Raw genomic sequence first — 23824 nt, forward strand, 5'->3', positions numbered from 1 at the left:
GTTTCCTGTGCTCGTATTTTATCAAACCCTCACAGTCGTACCTCAAGTGGTGGCTTCTCTTTTGTTTGTTTTTTTGCCCCCTAAAAAGTGTTTACAATTGATTTCAATCGAATCCCGCTCGTGGAAAACATTGTAACAGGAATCAGCTGATAAGAACGTGGCCTAACATCAGACAGGATAATTGTTTCCACTCCAAGTTGTTGTGGCTTTTCTTGTCGGATGATATTTTCAGTAGTCACACAGCCCGTCTGGCAGAACTAATGCAGATCGCAGTTTGTTTTCGAATGTCTTGCTCTATACTCTTGGTTTATTTTATTTTTTTATAGTAAAAATTTTTTAAATTCCTCTCATAAGGTTGGATGGTGCCTGCTTCAGTGGAAGACAGTGGGGTGGTGGGCGGGCGATTATTTCAAATACCATCAGAAAAATGTGTTGTTGGGAGTTGGGTCTTCAGCAGGAGTTTTATAGTGCTGTGGAACAGTTCTTCCCAACGTGGACGCTGGGATCCCTCAGGGAGCCCCGACATGAATCTGAGGGTTTATGAGTTGATTCAAGGCGTAGGGGGAAAAAAAAAATATATATATATATATATATATATATATATATTGCAATGTATAACTTTGTCCAAAGTTTTTGTTCAAAATGACCTTTCATTTTTTAATATAAAAGTACTTCAGGAAATAAAAAAAATAAAAAATAAATCGAAGAACGATGAAAAATTGGACACTTTATTTCTTATCCTATCCAACCCAGATGTTCCAGTTACCCTTTGTATCTGAAAATGTGAAAATGTATCATAATAATAATAATATCTGACTGATTTAAGGTGTTAAATTAAACCCTTTTCTCAACAGAGTAACACACAAAGAGCACACACGAATAGTTTTTCACTCTGTAGAATATTTTATTTTTCAATGCAGCAGACGTTGTTTTGTAGATAATAAAACAACTCAAGGTGTTAAAGATAATGGATAATGTGGAGGCAGAGTTTCCTCAGTCAAGTCCATTATTCTTCCTTATTTGGACATTTCAGAATCTGTTGCTGCGCTTATACCATGGCTACTCATCAGAGACCACAGGTAGAGAGTTTGCTAGCAATGTTTATCGATAGCAGACTTTTGCCTGCAGTTTATAATACTGTACCTTGTACAACATCATATATGCCGAGAGTTAAATCAGAATTATATCTGAGGTTTCCTAATGTAAAGTTTTAACAGCCATTTCCATAGTCATGGTATAACTTAACATAGACCAGGGGTTTTAAGCAACATAACTATTGTGCGGACACAGAGCGCAGGCTCAAAACATTAAGACTTTAAACAGACACGAGAGTATTTCAACAACCAGCTCTCTGGTTTAGCTGATATTACACTGAAAAGTGACGAAAATGCTTCTACAGTGAAGACAGCCTTGCCAGATGTATGCATTAGACAGCATTTGTATCTTGCTACAGATTCAGTGTATCATAAATACATAACTTATCATATAATATACTGTACAAAGTCACTTTCAATTCATGCTGACGTTTTTGACCACAGGCCACATATGCAGTGTCCAAACATTTACTGGAATGCATTTAAAATTGTTATCTGGAACAAAGTCTTTCGCAAACAGTGTGCAGATGACACTGGGCGGTCCCTCTGTGGTGTCACCTAATGTCTGTGAAGGTCTGAGCTGCAGTCCCTCGACAAGAACAGTCACGGTGTTCCCATCCAGTCCAAAATCAGCTGTTTCAGTCCAGTCTTTGGGGTTTACTTCCTTCAGAAGCGTTTTCCATGACTTGGTGGTTGTACAGTACTTTTCTTTAGCTTCCCTATTGTTTGGTCTCAGACTTTGCAGGAATCACAGTAACAACTGGAGAACGTAGTTCGCTTCAGTAGATTGACATTTTATGCTTCATCCATCCTTTTCCTGCAACATAAAGCTGAAAAGAGAAACATACATTAGCATGTGGTGCCAAAAGACTTCAGCAAATCACACAAATAATTTAGACGCGCCATGTGCGTTCTTTGTTCAGCTGTTTCATTATGAAACTCCTTATCTCTTTGATTTGCACTGGGAGATGTGACCATACAAACAAATGAGCTCTTTTCAGCATGTTATTGTAGAACTTGGTGGTGGTTGTTGCTGGTTACACCCTGTACCGCATTTCATTTTCTATCAGATAAAAAAAAAAAAAGAAAAATCTCCAAGACAGCAGCAGTGGTTTGTGGTCTTACAGGTTATTTCTGACAACAGCATGTTGGTGTTTTCATGTGGAAAACAGCATCGATATCATCGGCCCACCTCTTCCCTTTTTCTCTAGCTAATTACAGAAAGTTATAGCAAAGTTGCCCTCATCCTTTTATCGTTTGTGAAACTTCTCCCCCCACAACAAGACAGGAATTCTGATGCTATCACCTCCACTCGACATGTCTCCACAGGAAGACATAAACTACCTTTAGCTGGAAGCTTATCAGAAAATGTGACTGCATATGGAAAAAAAATATATATATGTAGGAAACGCCGCTTACATTCTGGTTTTTGTTTAAAATCATTCAAAAGGTTTTTGGAGTCGAAGCAGTTTTACTGTGTGTAGAATGAGAAACTGAAATCCCTGTAGTCTTCTTTCTGTTTCACCTGTCCCCCGTGAATAAGCAGGAATTCAACATGGTGCGTTTGGATGATTTAATGGAGAAAAAAAAAAAAAAGAAAACTCTTCTGTGATATGTTCTGTTGAGTCTCACATTCACACATGTGTCCGTGGATTATTTTAAATAACCAGCCACAGACATGCATGCACATATTTTGCAGCCCCGGTTGAAGTTAAAGGAGCCAAGCTCATCAGAGCAAAGGAAAATCTCTGAATCATCGCTGACACAAATTATCAGCCTCTAAATTTGTCAAAGGAGGATTTGCTGATGCGAGGATCGCAAATGGAAATTTATTAGTTCGCATTATTTCCAGTTTTGTGGATGATTTTCTCCCATTAGAGAACAGATTTCAGACTTTCGCAATAAATAAAAAAAAAATTGCAGTCTCCAGCACTGTGAGTCTCTCTATGTAAATGTACTACTAAACTGAAACAGTCTTTATCCACAGAGTCAAACTTTGTACAGCCAGCTCCAACCACTAATGACATATTGCCAGACATTACCGTAAGTGATCAGCATAAAGTCTGTTATAGAAGTCCACTAGTTTTAACCAGTCATACTCAAATTTAGGGTGACAAACATATAAAACTTGTCCAGCCATTATTGTAAATCCATCCAGTTAATCTTCCTGTATTTGGACTTTAAGTACAAATTTTTAAGTGTGCGTAATCAGTTAAATGTTACCGACCGCTTGAAATGTAAACTTTAATACAGAGTACCGATATCTTTTACTGCTCATAGTGTTGTCGTAAATCACGTGGAAAAGCTGCTGTTGCTAGGATAGTGCACAATAATATCCAGCAACATTTTATTGCTTTTTTATCTCTGCAAACCTTAACAATTTAGAGTTATACTGTTCTTGAGTGTTTGCCCAACTCCCGGATGCCTCCATTTAAAGACCGTGAGGCAGTGTGATTGCCTCTGATATCAGCCAGACTTGAAAGGGAGCGTTGAAGGTTTCCCACAGGTCACTACCACCATGTTTTGCTTTATTCTGCTCCTTGTTTCATGCTCTCCTGGGAGCCGATTGCACTCTCCAAGCTAACTAAATGCACATTATGGGACGTAATAATTAGCATACTGCAGCGAAAGGATCAGAATTACAGGGTTCACAGCACAGGAAAGAAAGCATTAGTGCACACCAGCCCCTCCTAAAACACACTCAGAACATCAGGTTTCCCTAATGTGTGCTTAATGATACAGCCTCCCTGCAGTGCTCCCTTGACTTGTTGCACCAGCATTCAGGCCATATTGAAATCACAGGTAATCAGAGATTGAAAATATATGTTACAGTATAACACATATATTGTATGCCAAATGCACAGTTTAAACACAGAAGAAATAACTGTTTAAACATTTCCTAAACTCTTACTGCAATGCTACACTTTTACACTAACAGAGTGTCCATTAATAAAACATTGAGCACTCTGTGAGGATACAGCATGTGTGGGAAATGCAATTATATCGAGCTACATATTTAGCCTGCATAATGATACAGTTTGTTCCAGTAACACAGTTAGGTGCAGTGTAAACCGGTGATGCCAGGGTTATAAACACGATGTCCTTTTAAATGTGTTCTTCTGAGTTGTCAACTCATACGTCTGAAATATTTACGCGATATCTCGGAGTAATGAGCCACTTTAGGTGACTTTATTGAGTCGGTATTTACGCAGCAAATCTCATTCTCCACCATGCCTCTGTGCTTTGTCTGCTGTCATATCTGCTCGGTTGTTCTCTGTGAGCTCAGCTTTTGAAAATCTGCAATCTGACAACGGCGTATACTATATTTTCTGTGCTATGAGCAGATGTTGTGTGTGCTAGCAATGAAAACAGCATCTCTTTCATTAGCCCGCACAAATACCTGCATTATATGTTGTTTGGAGCTAAATTTGGACCTCAATTATTATTTTTTTTTGTCCTCGTCCAATTTTAGTGTTTTTTTTTTAGTCTATGTTCCTCTGTTTCAGTGTCAAATGCAGTTTCCTTGGTTGACAGTTCATTTTCTGGACTATGTCGCTTTATACTTCAGCTGTGATGCACCGGCACAGCACAACTGAACTAGAGCACAACGTGTTTCTGTAGAGATTGAGCTCAGTGACAATAATAATGATTCTCTCACATGCCTGTGTGGCTCCTGAAACGTATCTCTGCAGGTGTATTGATAATCTGCAGAGACCCATCCTTTCTGCTCCACATCCATGCTACAATTCAGTCCACATCCGAGTTGGCCCTGAAACAAAATACTCCCCTCTCTGTTAGCTTAATTTTAGTGTTCTCAATCATGGATAAACTGTGTTCCTCTGCTCATAACGCAAAGCAGTGCCTTTTAAATACATGTCTCAGATATGTCTGGTACATTTATTACCGCTAAGTGACTGACAAAAGGAAACACTAACTCATTTTGTGAATCGCTAGGGCATTATAGAGTGTTGTTGGGAAGGGAATCCATGAAAAATTGTGTTTGTCATAGTATAACATGGTGCATGCGTGACAGAAGCTGAAGGCTGCTCTGGATGTTGATAAGGGCAGCACTGATATGCCAGCATGTATTTCAATGAAAACAAACTATTGATAATGTCTCCTCTGTGCAGTGAGTGCACCCGTTTCTCCCTAGTAACCATTTATCTCAGTCTCTTTTCATCAGCCCCCCAGCACCTGACTTAACCAACCATGCTGCCTTGTGTTGTCTCAAGGTTTAAAGGAAATATGCTGCTCAATAGCTCTTTTGTGTCACTGGTTAAATAGATGTGGAGCGCTGACAGGGACGAGCTAGGAGCTTTGTGGTCTCTAACGGAGGTTTAAGACGGCGGCATTGGCACTTTAAATTAATGTCTTCTGCAGTCCAGACTGTACCTGGAACGGTTTGTCATATTCCTTCATTAAACCTGTCTTTAAGGCCTTTGGAGTCATTCTTGAGCGGCTGATCTCACTTACATTTGTAATCCTGCCCAAAGCACAGAGTGAGTCTGCTGAGCCTTCCCCTTGGGCTGATTTACTACAGAACCCACCAGTCTCCTTTTAAGGAAGACTTTTATACGCTTCTAAATGACTCCTGTTTTACTGCTCCATTGATTATGCCTGTAAAATTTCACCAATGGAGTATCAAGGATGGAAGTGATATATAGAGTATAGAGTAAATATTTAATTTGAAACATTTCCCTCCTCCATAAAACTGTGCTCATGGGAATTGGCAAGGCGAGAGCCGTAGTGTAACTAAGTGCCACTTGCCAAAAAAAAATGAGTCATGAGTTGTGAATTAATTTGACTAATGATAATGATTTAATCCGAAAATGTTATACATATATATAATTGTATGTACATAGAATTCATTTAAACTATGGGTATTTTAAATGGATGAATGTTGCTGCATTTGTTAATACACTGCCTGGTCAAAAAAAAAAAGTCACCACCTGGGTTTAACTAAGCGAACAGGTACGAGCCTCCTATTGGATAATTACTGCATTGGTGATTACCTTTCAGCTGCAACAAGTTATTTAACCCCAACTGATGCAATGAGTAGCTTCTCATTTCTTAAACAACCCTGTTGAAAGACACATCCCAGTCTTGGAAAAGATGTTAGTCTGTTTGAGAAGGGTCAAATCATTGGCATGCATCAGGCAGAGAAAACATCTAAGGAGATTGAAGAAACTACTAAAATTAGGTTAAGAACTGTAAAACACATTATTAAAAACTGGAAGGATAGCGGGGAATCATCGTCTTTGAGGAAGAAATGTGGTCGGAAAAAAATTCTGATTGATCATGATCAGCGATCACTTAAACGTTTGGTGAAATCAAACTGAAGAAAAACATCAGTAGAACTCAGGGCTATATTTAATAGTGAAAGTAAGAGCATTTCCACACGTACAATGTGAAGGGAACTCAAGGGATTGGGACTGAACAGCTGTGTAGCCTTAAGAAAACCACTAATCAGTGAGGCTAACTGGAGAAAAAGAGAATGATTTCAGCTGACTACCTGAATATACTGAATGATCAGGTTGTTCCATCAATGGATTTTGTTTTTCTTCCCTGATGGCACGGGTATATTCCAAGACGACAACGCCAGGATTCATCGGGCTAAGATTGTGAAACAGTGGTTCAGGGAACATGAGGATGGATTGGCCACCTCAGAGTCCAGACCTTAACCCCAGTGAGAATCTTTGGGATGTGCTGGAGAAGGCTTTGCGCAGTGGTCGGTCTTGTGAAATCTTGTGACATTGCAGAAGTTTATCGAAACAAAGCCAAAGCGGATGCAAGCTGTAATCAAAGCTAAAGGCGGTCCAACGGAATTTTAAGAGTGTTTGACCTTTTTTTTTGTGGCAACTTTTTTTTTTTTTTGGCCAGGCAGTGTATAAATTCATAGAGACAAGAATCCCAGTCATGCAGAACCTCTCAATTTGTGACATATAACAGCACTTAAAACCTTCACTTATGTGTTTCAGGCATCAAGCAAATATGGTGAATAAATACTGTCTCTAGTCATACGTTTATTATAACCACATCTCATCTCTTGTCTGCTGTAAACATTTCTGGAATTCAACTGGAAATTGAATTAGAAATCATGTAGGATATTTTGTGGTGGGATTATTTTTTTCATTATTATTAAAATGTTGCTCCTATTTTAAAAAAAATTAAAATAAAATTGTAGACCACAAAATTCAAATTGACTGCAACTACTGCAAATAAGTTATTTAAGTGTCAAAATTTAGACACACATTAGAAAGAAAGCATTACCTTGTTTAGAATCTACTGTATGCAATAATGACATAACGTAATTTCTGCTTGTGGTTGTGCACTAATGAACCAAACATTCAGCTGTCCAGCCTCAGTTAACCTGTGCTAACCGGAGTGCTCTCATTAGCTGTCAGTCTTGTAAACAGCCCCTCCAGTTATGGGGGAAGTCTTGTGCATAAGTGATAAAGATTTATCTGCTGCAGGGGGTGTTGGGCAGGGCTTACTGAGGCCCACTGACAAGCACACAGCCACCCTGATATTCGGAAAAGTCCTCAAATGTGCTGCACGGCTCTCCAAATCAGCCTTCGACAGAGTTGTACAGAGACACTTCACGGCAAACTTTATCATTACGGGTACACGGTTTTTATCACATAACAGATGGAAGTGACAAAAAATAAACTTACATTTAGAATATGGGTGTTTCTTTAAAATAAGTGATGGCAGTAATAAGCTGAACTGTTGTCTTTTAAGTACTATTTAAACACCCTACTTGTAACATCCGTCCCAAGCATATTACCAGCAGCTGTTAGCTATTTTACTGCACTGGCATCAGCTTGATTTAAAGATTGATTACAGGTAACACAGTGCAGTAAGTGATACAGGTACAGTCCTCAGAGGTTTATTGAATTATGCAGGCAAATCCTTATATTAAATTTCACTTTTTGAGGAGTAATACTGCAAGAGCAGCTGCAATAGCAGCCAGTCCTTCAAAAATTATTTATTTTTCCGAACTGTTCAACTCAATATATTTCACCCGCTGGACCACGACACGCAGATGTATTAGAACATGTCCAAATATGGATTTCTTCTTTCATTAAATGCACAAAACAGTGGCTTTGGACCAAATGGTACATTTCTAAAATTACACTGGCAGTCCTGACACTAGTTCTCAAGCATTGTTAAAAGTGTTTAAAACACATCTTGATCCCGTGAATACCAACAAGTAGAAATGTGGATTTAATGTCAAATAATTACTTGTTAAAAGGCAAGAAAATCAAAGAAAGAAGGAAAGAACGAAAGGCGGAAGAAAGAAAAAATCCTTAAGTCTTTATGGGGTTTTGAGTTTTACTCCATTTAATATATGTTTAAAATAATTTTGAAGACATCCTCAAAATTAAATGGCTGTTGCAGTTTGTGATCTTAATAATTCTTAATTATCTTGTTGGTGAAGTAATTACTAAAAAAATATTTACATTTGTTTCTTCACCATCTTTGTCTTTTTTTCTGTTGTCAAAACTGTGATTTTATAATCAGAACTCTGCAATACTCAGTCTGCATCAATACGTCCAAACCCAGAGAGAAATTTAAATCATTTGAGTGTCTGTGACATTGATTACGTAAGTTTTCCCACAGTTGCTTCGCAGTTCCCAGCAGTCCTCTCACATGTCATATGATCAAAGGTGTAGCACTAAGCTCTGTGGAATTAACGGAAAAAGTGACAAAGGCATTTATGAAATCTAGATTTCAAGCCAGCTGCCAAAGTCACAGACTCCCTGATAGACCCCGCTGTCCTTTCAGGTCCTTGACGGTTTGAACAAAAATCTTTGAGTTACTCATCAAATAAGATTTGACTGAAATTTCATAATGAAGCATTATGATGACACATAAAATAAGTGATAAAATCGATTTAGTTAATTGCCTTTTTAATGTAAATAACCAGAAAACTAAAACACTTTGCATGGTTTTGTTTAAATGCTTAACTGATTTAGATGACTCCACTTGTGCCATTTAGGTGTGTTTCTGTGAACTATTACTTACTCTGCTTTATATGCTTATAGAAAATAGAATATTTAAAACTTTTAGGGAAGTTTTAAAAAAATACAACATGTAAATAATATAATAAAATAAATAATATTTTTATAAAAAAAGAAACTTACAATTTGGCCTCTGGTTCTGAAAAGTCACTAGAGGGTGTGCTGCCGTTGGACTGCAGAGGACAAGGGGAAGCCTCCTCACTTTTGCTGTTTTCCTGTGTACTGGCCAGGCTCTCAGTGCCCTCTGTTCTAGTGGTTGAAGTCTGCTGGAAAGAGCCAGCTGCGCCTGACTCAGCCTGCCATAGAAAACAGGGGCAGCGAGTCCGCAGTTCTTTATAGAAAGTATTGAGCCACATGGTGGACAGCCACGGGCAGCCCATCAAGTTCTTGAAGGCAGCACGAAACTCTGGACTCCTGCAGTAGATGATGGGATTGAGGCCGGAGTTGATGTAACCCAGCCAGTTCAACAGTCGGAAAAGCCACTCCGCGGGAGCGTCTCTGTTAAACACGTTGATGATGTTGGCTACAAAGAATGGCAGCCAGCAAACGGTGAAGGTCCCCATGATGATACCCAAAGTCTTGAGGGCCTTGTGCTCTTTGACGAGCATTAGCCGTGATGGCCTTCGCTTGGTGCTCTTCCTCCTCGTTGCGTTGTTGCAGTTGCTGGAGCTCGTGCACGTCGATGGCAGGATATTGTTAAAGTGGGACCCAACTTGCATCTGCGTTGTTGGACACTCATTCACGAATCGCATCCGATTCTTATCAATGAGCTTGACTTGCTGCCTGGCTATTTTAAAGACTTTAGCGTACACAAATATCATAATGAGCAGTGGAATGTAAAAAGACACCGTTGAAGATGAAATAGCAAAGGGCATGTTGGTCACAAAGTCACAGCAATTATTATCATTATAGCACCTTTGTGCTTTTTCGTCACTATCTTGGTAGAGACCTCTCATAATTGGTACAAAGGAAATTAATGTGGACACTACCCAAACTGAACAAACTATTATTCTGGCACGCCACTTACTGAGCAGGACCTTGTATCGTAGCGGCCTTGTAATGGCTATGTATCTGTCTACTGCTATGACACAAAGCGTCTCGATGCTTGCAGTCACACAGAGCACATCAACAGACGTCCAGAGTTCACACATTTTCTTATCCAGCGTCCAGTGACCTGTCACCACAATAGTGGCACCAAGAGGCACTACAAGCACCCCCATGATGAGATCAGCGCAGGCTAGGGACATAATGAAGATGTTTGTCGTCGTTTGTAGCTGTGCCGTACGCGCCACAGCGATGATGACCAGAAGGTTTCCCACCACTATGATCAGTATGATGATGAACATTACGATCAGGATCCAGGGTCCCAGGGCATCTTTGTAGACATCTGTTCCGTTCACATAGGTAGGCGCTAGAGTACTCACATTGACTTCCATTATTTACTGGCTCAATTCAGTCCCGAGAAGTGAGGGTGTTTTCACGGAAAAGTTGACACAACTAAAGATTCTCCGCTTTATCATTCATACGGGTCCGCTCAAAGTGAAAAGCCGACGAAATTCTCACTGAAGAGTTTCTTTTTTTTGCCGTTCATTGCTTACATTTCACGCCTCAGAAGTCTTGCATGGCTCTGGGGGGTGTAGTGGCTATCCACCTCTCTGAAGATGCGACCAGCTGAGGAAGTCCTTTCAGGAAACAAAAACAACATGTTCTCCAAAAAGATGAATCCAAACGGCTCACAAAGTCGAAACAATATTAGTTTTGTGGCGTAGAAGGGCTGTCATCAATCCAAGACAAATGGAGAGGAAACCCCGGCCGTGTCCATTTAAATACGTCCACTGGGAATAGTTTTAAATGCTGAATCCTGCATGAGCCACAGTTCTACAGTTGGACTGTTTGAAGATCAAGCAAACAGTGACGCTGCTACAAGAACCACCGGAGTGACTGCCCACTCTTTCTTTTGGTCTCTCTTTCTCTCTCTCTCTCTCTCTCTCTCTCTCTCTCTCTCTCTCTCTCTCTCTCAGTGCAGGTTACCCAAGACTGTATTGGCTGTAATCACACCCTGACTGCAAGCAGAGGGGAGGAGTTGAAAAGTGTGTATGTGTGCTGCAGCCACAGAGGGACCAGTGCCCTGCAGAGCCACGCACATGTGAACAATCACACACGCAGACATAAAGTACATAACTGCCGGCAAAGAGCAACTTCTGCATTAGATCATGTAAAATATGTGTCACACGTCTCGCATTACAACATGCGAAACTTTTGATACGCGCCCGGTGACGTGTGTGTCTCCCCAGTAGTAGATGTCCGTCACCAGATCTTTGTTCTTTAATCGCACGGGTGTTGAATGTAACAACTGAGCTGAGCATGTTAACCCATTAAGAATATCTGTCGTCTGGCTATGTCAACAATGTAAACGGCCTTTTCCGCTGCTGCCTTCTGTTCTGATTGTTAAGTGATGCTGGATTGTGTCAAACACACACCTCCAAGGTTCAATAATTGTGTTTTTTTTGTGTGTGTGTGTGTGTGTGTGTGTGTGTGTGTGTGTGTGATTGGACACCAGCTTTCCAGTAAACATAAAAAATATTGGACTATCTCAAAAGTTAAGCTGTTTCACAGTGACTACAGTTCATCATCCCTGCTTCAACAGTGCAGCTATAGAGGTCTCCATAAGTTTATTTGTAATACAGTTTGTGGTTAGGTTTGCAGACCACAAGGCACGAGGCACCCCCAACTGTAGGGAACAGTAAGCAAGTGCCCTCTTGTTGACTCGGAGGAGTTGAAGAAAATAATAGATGGCTATCTTTCTGTTACTCAAGACGGAGCACTGAAGAAGAACAATCAGGCGAATGCCTTCCATGCGATTCGCTTCAGATATCCCAAGCTCGACTGCGCAGCTGAGCTGTCTAGTCACCGAGCAGTTTCTCCTGACTGTCCGTTCAGCTGCGGCTGTGATTACTCTCTCTGTGTTTATTCCCACCTTGTTATTTCTGCAGATGAATTGAATTTTCACATACAAATCTTCACTTTTGTTGGTGCTGTATGTAATTCATATTCATATTTTATTGTATCTTCTTTAAAGCAGCAGAGATACTCAAATATTTTTAATATAGCATTGTGTCAGCTGACCTGATGGGAACACACTGACCATGTGTAAAAGTTTGCTCATATAATTCATATCCCAAATAAGCAGCATAAGTTTTATAAGTTTTAGCTCATGTGTGGTCTAAGTCACGGCATTAAAGTGAAATTGAAAGTTGGGCAGACTGCTGCTATCAGGGAGAGGTGTTTTTTTCTTTCATTAACATTATGTAACACCAATATTTAATAGATTTACAGAGACACTGACCAAAGTAAGGAAATGTTAGGTTCAGCCTAGAATGAAGAAATAGTCTGACTATGTTCAAAGCAAATGAAACACCAGCATCATCACATCTAGCTTTTTCACATTTTCACTCTTTTGTTTTTGTACAGATTAAACAAACAACAAACCAACTTGTAGGTTCTAGTAGGTGCATTTTCTTCACGAACCAGACTAGCTGTTTCCTTTGTTTACAGTTTACTTTATGTCAAACTGAGGTAACCAGTCACTGCATCCAGCTTCCTTTTTCACTTGACTGATTTAAATGTTCTTATCTATCTCAGCACAGCAAACTTTCCCAAAATGTTACACCATGCCTTTAAGGGTTACTATAGCGGTCATTTTTTAAACATTGTCCTGAGATGGAGTCCCGAAATTAGTCCAAATTGGAGCATGTTTTGTTTTGCCATCATATACATAACGCCTTCCTTCCCTTTTTACGTTTAAATAGCCTTTTTTTTTTTTTGCTCGGCCTGCGTCTCTTTGTCACTCAACCGGCAGGAAGCTGTGGAGCTGTGAGTGCATTCACAAAGGAAAAAGCAAGCAAAAGCAAAACATTGTTGCTTTTCTAAAACTTGATGACCAAGGGGCCCCTTCTGACAGCATTTCTCTTGATGAAGGTCACCACTGTGGAGCTGACAACTTGACAGCTGCTCATTTGTCTTTGCGTGAGAAGATGCCTCTGGTGGATCTGGACGTGGTCCTAGTCCAGTCGAGCACGGCAGCTGGCACAGGCTGAGTTGCTGATAGTGGATTGAGCCGTGACAGCTTTCTCACCAGATATCCCTGTAATAGTAACTAACGCTGGGGCACTGTGCACTGTAATGCTACATAGCAGTAAGTCATTTGCAAGAATAACCTTTTGCATTCACTTTAAACAGCTGACACCACTATAATATATTCGTGATGAATAACATTTAGTCATTTTTATTACATAAGATGTCATATAAATATTAATGCCAGGACGGCTTTACACGGTACACCCATGCATCTGATGTAAGAAGTACGTCACTAAAGTATTTGCAGCACCCTTACCTGTGCCCTGCCATGTGTGAAATAAGCTGCAGCTCTGGAAACATACATTTAACAGCGACTGTCTAATTCCTCGAAAGTAACCCCGACTAACAGTGAACACAACAGTCCAGGATTTGCTCAGTTCACGATGGCTGTAAATCATCGGAGCAGTCATAAGTTTATAGAAAGCGCGTTTATTACACAACCTTTATCTATATTGAACCCTGGGAATGTTTCCCTCCTCTCCATGGAAACCTGTGAAGTGATAAATTCCTATCTGCGTGCATTCAAAAAGCTTCTGTTATTTTTTTTGCTCAAACTTATAGCATGTAGCTGAGGCCCGATCCATGGCAGCCATCTGGACTTTACAAACTTCCATTTCAGTTCACAGCGCAATCCATCAGGTCTTTGCCAGCACTCCCATGCTTGGAAAAGACTACGCCGTCACTCCCACCGGTTTTCAATGGGCAAAAGCCAGAGGGGGTAAACCTTGCTGAAGTCTGCGTTCGCTCATATCCAGCAGTAATGATTGTAGGCTGCTTGCTTAACACTTCATCTGGATCCTCAAGTTGTTGTTTGGATCTGCTGGAGTTTTCACCCATTGATTTTCCAGAAGGAGGCAAGAGAGGTGTTTTAAGGCCAGCAGTTTAAGTGGAAACACAGTAAAAAAATAAAAAAATAAAGTGGTCGAGCTATTCCATTTAGCTCCATTTTTTGGTTTGACTACACAAAGTGTGGGTATTTATGTGTGTATGTATGTGTAAACATGTGTATACTAACTGTCCATGCTGCATATACCAATCTATGTATTAATATTAGTATGCACTTTTTTTTCTACTTACTTAAAACAATAGTCATAGCTTGTTCCCTACTATCAGGATAATTTTGCACTTTTTGCTATTTGCGCTTCTGCTTAGATGCTTAACTGCATTTTTTTTTTTTTTTTATGTATGTACCTGTACTATAAGAAATGACCGTAAAGTTCAATCTAATCTAATCTAATCTAATCATCCTGTGTCATGTTTATTACCTCATTTCTTCCGAGGCTGCAAAGGGAATCCCTTTTCGATCAGATATTAATTTTAGCCGGGGATGCCGCACCTTCGCCGTAGTGTGGAATTTCATGACTTTACTGTACATCAGATGTTTACGAATGTCTCCCGTGAGTTTGTTTGGCTGCTTTTTTTCTCTCCTTTTGTACAGGAAACTCTCCATTAACTGGAGAAGCTAATCAAGACTGGAAGGAGTGGCTGCAAGTGCAAAACAAAACTTCCGACCAAAGGGCACTAATGATGGCCCTACTTGTCTTGTGAGAAAAAAAAAAGGGGGATGATATACAGTAATGTGTTATTTGGATATATAACAATGTGCATATCACGTTTTGTAACATGCAACGAAAATGGGAAGAAAATGAGTCACGGAAATTACATCTGACCAGAGAATATTTCTTCCTCGTGTTTGCTTCCTGTGGGGGATTAAGCCCAAAAGCGGTCCCTCTTCCAGCAGATAGAGAGTACGAAACCATGTGTTGAGGTGAGAAGAGGCTGGTTTAGACCCTGAGCTGTTCAGCCTTCCGCAACTATCATGTCGTGGGTAAATCACGCTCATTATGCGCTGAGTGGAACCACATGCTGAGGTTTTTTAGGGGATGCATACAGGGAATACTGAGGGTTTAAGGCAGCAATGTCCTCTCACACACAGAGCTCTCAAGAGGAACGTCCGAGACCAATGGCTATTTTTGGGATACTTTATTCTGACAGGGCCCGTGAATACATACAGATGCTTCCGATCCCAAGCTCATGTTCTTAATAATAATGAAATCAGTTGAAAGAAAATTGAGCAATAGCAAATCTGACACCATCCACAACTCCTTCCCCCCCTTCTCTTAATAACTCATGTAATTAGATTTAAAAAGGAAACTTCATTAAGGGAAAATTGATTTTATTTTTAGTGATTCATCCAGGTTCTCATATACACTGACTGATTAAAGAAGGACATCCGTAGATTAAAGTGGACACAAACTAGAAGCTGTAAATGTGAAAGCATGCAATGGAACAACTGTGAGACTGAATATAACAGGTGGACACAGTACAAACATTTGAATAGTAGTTTGCATTTGGCCTATAACTGTCTTTTCCCTTTTTTTTTTTTTTTTTTAAATAGAAAAACACTCTTCCTGTTCGGGGTTAGGGAGTAGGATCTCATCGCTTCGTAAGGAATTAAGGAACAGTAAGTTTGCATTCATGTGTACATAGAGTATATGAAGGAAAGTGCTGTCTCCTCATAGAAATCCTTCTCTGCAACATTTCCCCTTTGAGCAGCCTGTTATTCTGGTGTCTATTCTTCACCGTAAGAAGCCCTGCTTGTGTTCTTCTTTGAGAGTATTGATACATCACACAGCTTCTAATGACCAGTTACCTGGAGTACAAAACAAAAATACAGGCTCCATGCAGCAGGCCATCTAATTGAGTATCTTGTTTGGTTGGTTTTCAAAGCAAAACACCGTCTCAACACAGAATGAATAAAATCCATGCTGAGATTTCTATTCGCTAAACAGTGAAACTAAAATAAATGTGACCTCCTTTACCCTGCTGCTTGCGATCAAACTGCTAAATCCTGTGTCAGTAGGAGCAGGTCAATACAAGGCTGTAAATACGCGATAGGCTGCTGACGATGACCATTACAACATGCTATTAAAAGCACATACAGCCACAAGGTCTGCCATTATTGCGGTAAGGCAAACCATAAATTAGGGGGTGAAGGATGACACCGGCTCTATATCTTCATAAAAGAAGAGGTTTGCATCTGATCATCCTCTGAATCAGTGTCAGAGGGAGGAAGCCAGGAGTGCACGGTGCCGGCGCCAGGGACAGAGACACACAGACAGGGAAAAGGTTCAGTGGGGATCGGTGACTACAGCTAGTCATGCTGACCCTCTGCAGTCAGACGGAGTTTACTTCGCATTAATCACCCTAATTAATCATTACTGCCTGTGATCTCAGTCAATTGCTAAAGGCAGTGTAGGTGAGATCCTGCAGTAGGCCTAGGTGAAGTTCTCTGGAAATCAGGAAAATATGCCAGATAAAGATTAACATGGGAAATCTGGCAGTCCGAAGCCATGGCAGCGTAGTCACTACAAAAGAAGAATGTGAGACAAAACAACACACACTTAATTGAGCGTAGGAAAGTGAAATAGGGGAACAGGAAAAGCATAGTGCCTGATGGGAGAGTAAACAGTAGGACAGACTACTTGTCAAACCTCATATCTACACTTCATTCTGATTTTTTTCTTTCTATGTGCAAGGTTACTGGTAAAGATTGTTTAAAAAAATAATGGCATGGCATCAGTGTTGTTTTCGTCAACGATGACGATGACGTAATTATTTCGTTGACGCCCCTTTTTTTCATGACGATAACGAGACAGTGACGAGCTAAACATGGCTCTTTGATGACTAAAACATGACTAGACGTGTGTAAGCTGTCGTTGACGAGACGAGACTGGACGAAAATGTTAGTGGGTGGTCCGTCAGACGTTCAAAATGCATGACATTTCTGCCTATTGCCTGTCAAAAGCTAAAAAGTATCAGCAATGGCGCTGCGTCCCATCCTTGTTTGGTCACGCCCACCACATGGCATCACGCCAGCATCTGTGCACATTCTGCACAACACGCCTGCCGTCACAGTCACGCTAAACGATGGACCTTAGTGGCAGCGGCAAGGGCCTTGGTGGTCAGAAACGACGAGATGGTCTATGGCAGGGGTGCTCATTACGTCGATCGCGATCGACCGGTAGATCGCGAACGTAGTGCGGGTAGATCGCGTGCCACTGAAATTTTTTTTTAGATGTTAGTCTAAAACATTTATCTGTTGCAACTCCAAAACAAACAGCAAGACAAACGTTCATCTTTATTTATTTTTACTTCATATTTGCAACATGCCCTCAGTTCAGCGGCACACATCCACAGCCACGCACAACTTCAACAACAAGACTACCGTCTTTGTTAAAGAGACGGCGCTATTTTTGTAAAGGTGCAGTGCACCAGTTTTTCTTGATAAAAATAAAAACAAATAAAATCAACTAAAATTGGCTAAAACTAGACTAAAACCTTTTTGAGTTTCCGTCGAATAAAACTAGACTACAACCATCACATATAGAAATGACAAAAATGTGACTAAAACTAATAAACATTTTTGTCCAAAAGACTAAGACTAAATCTAAAATGGCTGCCAAAAACAACACTGCATGGCATAATGTTCTTCTAGCTACACTTGTGCAGCATATATCATTCATTTAAAGGGCATTTAGGTCCTCTCAGCCACATACAGTGTAATCCCAGATTGACTCCATGAAGCTGAGGTATGCTCTCTTGATTATTTACAATTTATACTTAAATATCATTTATATTGCAGTCATTTTTGTCATCATCTTCTGTGTGTTGAGACGGACATCGTAGTTAAATGAATCTCATGTATTTATAAAATACAAAAAGCAGTGTAAGGCTTTGGATATTTGCAGTATGTTGGTACACGAGATTTTTTATGGAATTTTAATTTGCATTTGGCATTTCTCACAAACATATACTGTGATTGTCCTCATGACCGAGCACTGAGTTGAAGTTTCTAATTCACCCATGCTGGTGGATTTAAACCATCAAATGCGAGGTGCTAACAGTCATGTACACCCATCAGGCATAACATTATGACCACCTTTCTAATACTGTGTAGGTCTCCCTTGTGCCTCCAAAACAGTTGTGACTCATCAGAGAATGGACATGGGTCTTCTGAGGGTGTCCTGTGGTGTCTTGCAACAGAATGTGGTTAGTGGGGGGCATTGGGCCCTATGGGTTGAGGGGAGGGGCCTCTGTGGATCAGGCTTGTTCCAGTACATCCCACAGAATTTTGTCGCTGATCGGTGCACACTGTGTTATATAAATTTAATCTTTTTACTGTTCTACTTTTACCGTCCCTTACTGATAACTATGATGCATCAGACATTCATCTGGTGATAGTATTAAATAAAAAATGTTAGCTTCTTGAAATGAGACTTTGTAGTTTGGCATATCAGTGGTTAAATAATGATAAATGTGGAGAGCAATCATTTGTAAAACTGAGACAGGTTTGAACAGACCTGACACTATGAACATCATGTTCATGATTATAAGATATGGTAAGTTCTAGGAATTGCATTGTTGGCCAGTCATGCTTATCCTTTAAACAATCAGTTCAAGTTCAGATACAAGATATTCTGTGTTGTTGCACCCTTTCAAATTTGATTTATAATGTAGATTAAGTTATTCCTCTTCTGTTTTTATAAGTCTCATTCAAAAAATTGTTAACATTCAAGAGTGTTTACAGCTGTTACCAGCAGAAGCTTTTGTGTCTATCCACAGCAGCCATTCTGCCCAGCAAAACTCCCATTGGCCTGCTCTGACAAGCTCTCATACACAGTGCGTCCAGTCACAGTGGAAGAGGAGAAGGTATATACTCATTTTCCAGACCAGCCCAGTTTGAGCGAGTACTTTGGGTCTTACTCAATTAACTAGGTGTGCCATGCACTTTCTCTGGCTGCATGAAGTCCAGCCTATAGTAATTAAGAACTGAGAAGCCTGTTATTTGTTGTACTCAGGACATAAATAGTGCTTATTTTGGCGCACAGAAACCCTTTTGACTGGCCTGCATCCTCATCAGCCGTGCTGCATTAACTTTCCACCAACATTTCATGTGCATCTGTGTGAACAGTGCTCCAGCCGCAGCGCTTCAAGGCGGGTCGTTGTGTTTTGCATTGCAGCAAACCACCCACATTAAGTTTTCTCATTACATATCCGGTCATTTATTGTATTTTAAGGATTAGAAGGAAGTTCTCCCATAATATTTCTCGTAAAATGCTGTTTTTCCAGACAGCTGTGATGTGTTTAGTAAAGCCAGAGATTATTTGGGCTGTGATCTGGACATTCTCCTTTATGTGTGGAGTCACCTGATAAAACAGATTTCGCAAACACACCCACATAGGTACACATACATCCTTGTTTTATTAAAAATTGCAGCGCCATAACAGTGGCCTCCATTCATCTGCTTATCTCAGTCTATAACCTGAGCCTGAACCCACCCATCACTTACCCTTAATATGTGTGAAATGACCAAGCTCCTATGTGTGACACATTCCTCCATTTTTAAGCATACATACATACAGCAGTTGTACGTACTGAGCGTGTAAACACGACTTTCAGCGTACGTGCGAAGTGTATTGGAATGCCAGAAACCTTCATGGAAAGATAGCGGCAGATAATCTTGTGTGTGGGTGGAGAGTGGAAACTGAGGACAAACCTTTATAAGTCAAATATGTGCTCAGGTATTTTTTATCTTGAAAGTACAGTTACAGCACAGAAATTATGTGTAATCATGGGATAACTCGCCGCACTATACATTTTGTCACGGTGACATCTTGAAACATACCTTGAAATAAAATAAAAAATCATCATAATTCACACACGATAGTTGTTTTTGTTAATTTTTAGATGAGATCAGAAATTACGTATAAAGTGTGTTCAAAATGGCCATCTTGAACATCTCAGTCCAGATTGATTTTTCTGTAAATGTAGTTAATGCCGGTAAGCGCACAACATGGTTTAACATCAAAGATCAACGATTTCTGAAGGGCAAGCAAAACAAACTATTGCTTTAATAAAGACGTCAGGTAATAACTGGCCCTTTTCCATAATTCTGTGAGCAACCGTGATCTGTCTGTGAACAGTGAAAAGGGTTGGTCACCTCTCTGAGAAGTTGGAGGTATGTAGCCTGTAGCCTGCAGCTCTTCATCGAACAGCTCACAGTGGATGCTTCCTCTTGTTCCATTACTCCCTGCGATATGTCAAACTGAACCTAAAAAAAGACTGTTGTCTTCCTTTGTAGACACATCTTTGATGAATGCTTGGCTCTGGGGTTTGTGTTAAGGTCACTGCATTTGCTGGCTGCGTCATGATAAAAAGTTTAATGCGAACTGGCTGCAATTGACACTTTAACTCTCCGTATTCTTCTCCAGATATCTGTAATGCCCTCTCTCTCCTGATCTGGAGGCTCCATGACTCCTCTTTGTTTGCTTGTGCTTAACTACAGGAGTGGAGTCGGTTCGCAAGCTGTCAGTGATTCCATCAACACCACTACCTAAACCTGGGCTCCACTTTATCTCATTGCCAGATTGTAGTCTCAGTCACCTGGCAGACGTGCTCAGCCCACATTCCCACATTTTTCTTTTTTTTGGTGACTTTTCGTTGCTTAACCCTGCTCTTCTGATTGTTATTTTTGGCAACCTCCTACTTGTTTTGCCTGTACCTGTTGGTTCTGGATGCCCTGGAAATTACAAAACAGACAAGAACACTCTCTGCCCAGCTCAGTGCCTTTTAAAGCAATAAGCACCTGTTGAATCCTGAAGCTCAGCTTGTTGTGTTCTCCGCCTGGGTTCAGTGGTTAGCCTTCACCCTGACAATATCAGTTTATAGTGATTACATTAGGAGTAACTTAATACAATATTTTTCCGTAACTCAATACTGCATTTTTCACCATAATTGGTAGTTTGGTGTTCATTCTATAAATAATATTATGCCTGCCTGTGCTGGGGACACTGTTTCTTTAAGGGAGGGTTTGCTTTGTTTTTGTAAGCTAGCAATTTGTTGTTTGTTTGTCGTTTTGTGGTTAAAAATTTAAATAAAGAAATCCTGTCCTTGTCTGTTCTGTTACAGTTGAAATGTTTTTTGTTTCCTGGTCGAGGGACTGCTTTTGAAAGAATGTTAAAATACTTTTAGGACTACTTCAGTGCTAAAAGTTTAAGGCTCTTAAGCTGGGGACACACTCCACAACTTTCAGTCTTTACAGATTTTGAAAAGACGAGGCGTGCACACTAACAGATTTTTGTATGACGACTGAAAGATCGGGAATCACAGGCTAGATGATTTATCAAACTAACTAAAGCCAGTTGAATGCATCATACTCTCGTGAGGGCAGCGGTTGAGGTATGCTCCTGCCACAGCTCAGCTAATCTCGCCTCCATTTCTGTGGTCCAGTTTCACCTTGTCGGCACACTTCCGCTCTCGCTGTTGGCCATAGTTATTTTGATATTCCAGCTACTTCCTGTGTCCCACGCTTTCTTTTTCATTGGCTGTTGGCAACACGTGTTTGCAGTTGGGTCAGTAATTTTTTGCGTCCAGATTCAAACATGTTTAACTGCCTGCAACTGAGGTTGTGTTGGGTCGCATCTTCACCCCCTCACACATTTTTGCTCCAACTACCCACGCCGACTGTCCGCAACTAGTGTGTACCTGTGCAGACTTTTCCCAACTGGAAATTGAGGGTAAAATCTGGCAAAAAATCTTGTAGTGTGCCCTCAGCTTTAAACCAAACCCATGTCAGCCACTGGATGTTTTGTAAATATAGCCAGAGTTGTGTTAATTTAATGGCTACGTCAATAGAAGTCAACCAACCATGTGTAGCCTGCAACGCATCACATCACATTTTTAACAGATGACATGTCACCGTGTACCGGACAATGAATAATGAGCGAGGCTTTGTGAAAATTTTGACAAGTTCAGAAGAGCAGTGGGCATGTGCCGCTGCCAGCTGGCTATCATGCCAGGGTGACCGTGCCAAATTCAATCTCTTCTGGAGTGCAGCTTCGTCTTTGTGCGTGCTAAAAACATGACCACTTAGGTTGACACTAGAACAATGTTGACACTAGAACAAAATGTATTTAATATCAAGATAACAATAGAAAAATATAACACGCAATTGGAAGTGGTTTTGGCAGCCAGGCAGCACTGTGCCATGTTGTTTGTTTTGAAAACATAGCTACTAGATTTATAAAGTCTTTAGGTTCGTGCCAAAGGCTTTTTTTAACCTGAGTGAAAAAAATGAAAAGGACACGACTACCATTTTCTGTCAGCTGTTTCCCTAACATCAGAGAGAGGCAGGACAGAGCTCTAGCACAATAAAACAGGACAGTAACAGGACATAATAACACCTTTCAAGCCTTAACTGTGAACAAAGCCATGATACACATTCGCTATGCTAATCTGGTTTTCATAGGTGTCAAATGCAGTCTCTGATGTGAAAAGTAGCTACAAGCCACTGTGGATCACTGTGGATTAGGTGAAATAGGGTTAGATCATCTGCACATGTTCACAGACGACCATCATAGACTCATTGTGTCTGTGTTTTCAGCTAGAACAACAAGATGGCAAGTCGTAAACAAGATTTAAAGAAGTAGCTGCATTTAATGAATTAAGTCAGTGTTATAAATAAAGTTGGGGTGGAGGGGGCTGCTTCTTCTTCTTCTTCTTCTGTTCCATTTGTGACAGATGTAACGCTCCACAGAAGTCAGACATTTTGCGCAAAAAGTCTTATTTTGATTGATGCTATGAGGCACGTACATGCAAATGTCTAATCAGTCTGTCTCATTTAGATCCCATGTGTTCCATCAGTTTGACGAAATATTTTCATAAACATCGTCATTGTTACTTATTGAATCTGTTATAAAGTGGTAATAATGGTTTGTAGAAATCAGCCAAACAGATTTCTGACCTCTTTAAAGAATTGAAACGGTCATACCTGGAGTTAGTGTGAAGTTGCTTCTTTGTCGCTAAATCATCCGGTGGCTGCAACAGCTTTATTAGGAGAGTGGTTCCCTCTACAGTACCTCCCAATTTATTCATCTTTTTGCGTGTGATCAAGATGTGGGGGAAGAAGCTGGCATTTGAATATAGAAAATGCTCAGCCGCCTTTTGTCTGGCTGTCCCTGTCCATCTTTTTTAATGTCATGTAGAACTAATCCACTGGAGCCTGTGGCTTAGACATGAGGTGGACGTGTGGCGAAGCTTTTAGATGTTAGCATACTGGAAAATCTTAAAAGCTTGTGTTCTGATTATGCGCAGGTCTCAGATAATGCCCTCAGCTCGCTAATCCACACTGTTTGCACGGAACTAGTAATATGCAAATGGTTTAATATTCCTTTAATATTAACATGCATCACTTCAAAGGTGCATGCATACATCCTTGGATCGTGACATCACATATGGACATAGCATATCTGATAAACGTAAAAAATCCATTTTTTTTATTTGCGTTTGAAGCCTCCCTCTCCATGTGTTTGTTATATTACGCTTCGGTATGCTTCAAATGTCAACTCTTCACTTGACTTTTAATTTTAATGGCAAGCATATCATTATGCTATGTCACATTCTGTCTGGGCTCTTATCGCTTAACATGCATTGGCTAATTATCAGGACTGTTGCACCAAAAATTCATCAGCATTTGACTGACTATGAAGCTTTCAACACATGGAGACT

General features: G+C 40.3%; 1 protein-coding gene across 1 annotated transcript; it reads right to left on the reverse strand.

The window, feature by feature from the left end:
• Window positions 1-814: 814 nt before the first annotated feature.
• On the reverse strand, window positions 815-11435 carry adrb3a (adrenoceptor beta 3a). Its single transcript, XM_084551626.1, has 2 exons — window positions 9242-11435; window positions 815-1924 (listed from the first exon to the last, which is right to left on the reverse strand). The coding sequence occupies exons 1-2, from the start codon at window positions 10552-10554 to the stop codon at window positions 1897-1899; spliced, it is 1341 nt and encodes a 446-aa protein (XP_084407752.1). The 5' UTR covers window positions 10555-11435; the 3' UTR covers window positions 815-1896.
• Window positions 11436-23824: the final 12389 nt, after the last annotated feature.

Source organism: Chelon labrosus (genome assembly GCF_963514085.1).
Source record: "Chelon labrosus genome assembly, chromosome: 9".
Lineage (NCBI taxonomy): Eukaryota > Metazoa > Chordata > Actinopteri > Mugiliformes > Mugilidae > Chelon > Chelon labrosus.

Coding starts and splice junctions, on each gene's coding strand:
- adrb3a (XM_084551626.1), bottom strand. CDS start 10,554: ATGGAAGTCAATGTGAGTACTCTAGCGCCTACCTATGTGAACGGAACA. Junction 1,925..9,241: donor TCAGAACCAGAGGCCAAATT/GTAAGTTTCTTT, acceptor TTCTCTTTTCAG/CTTTATGTTGCAGGAAAAGG.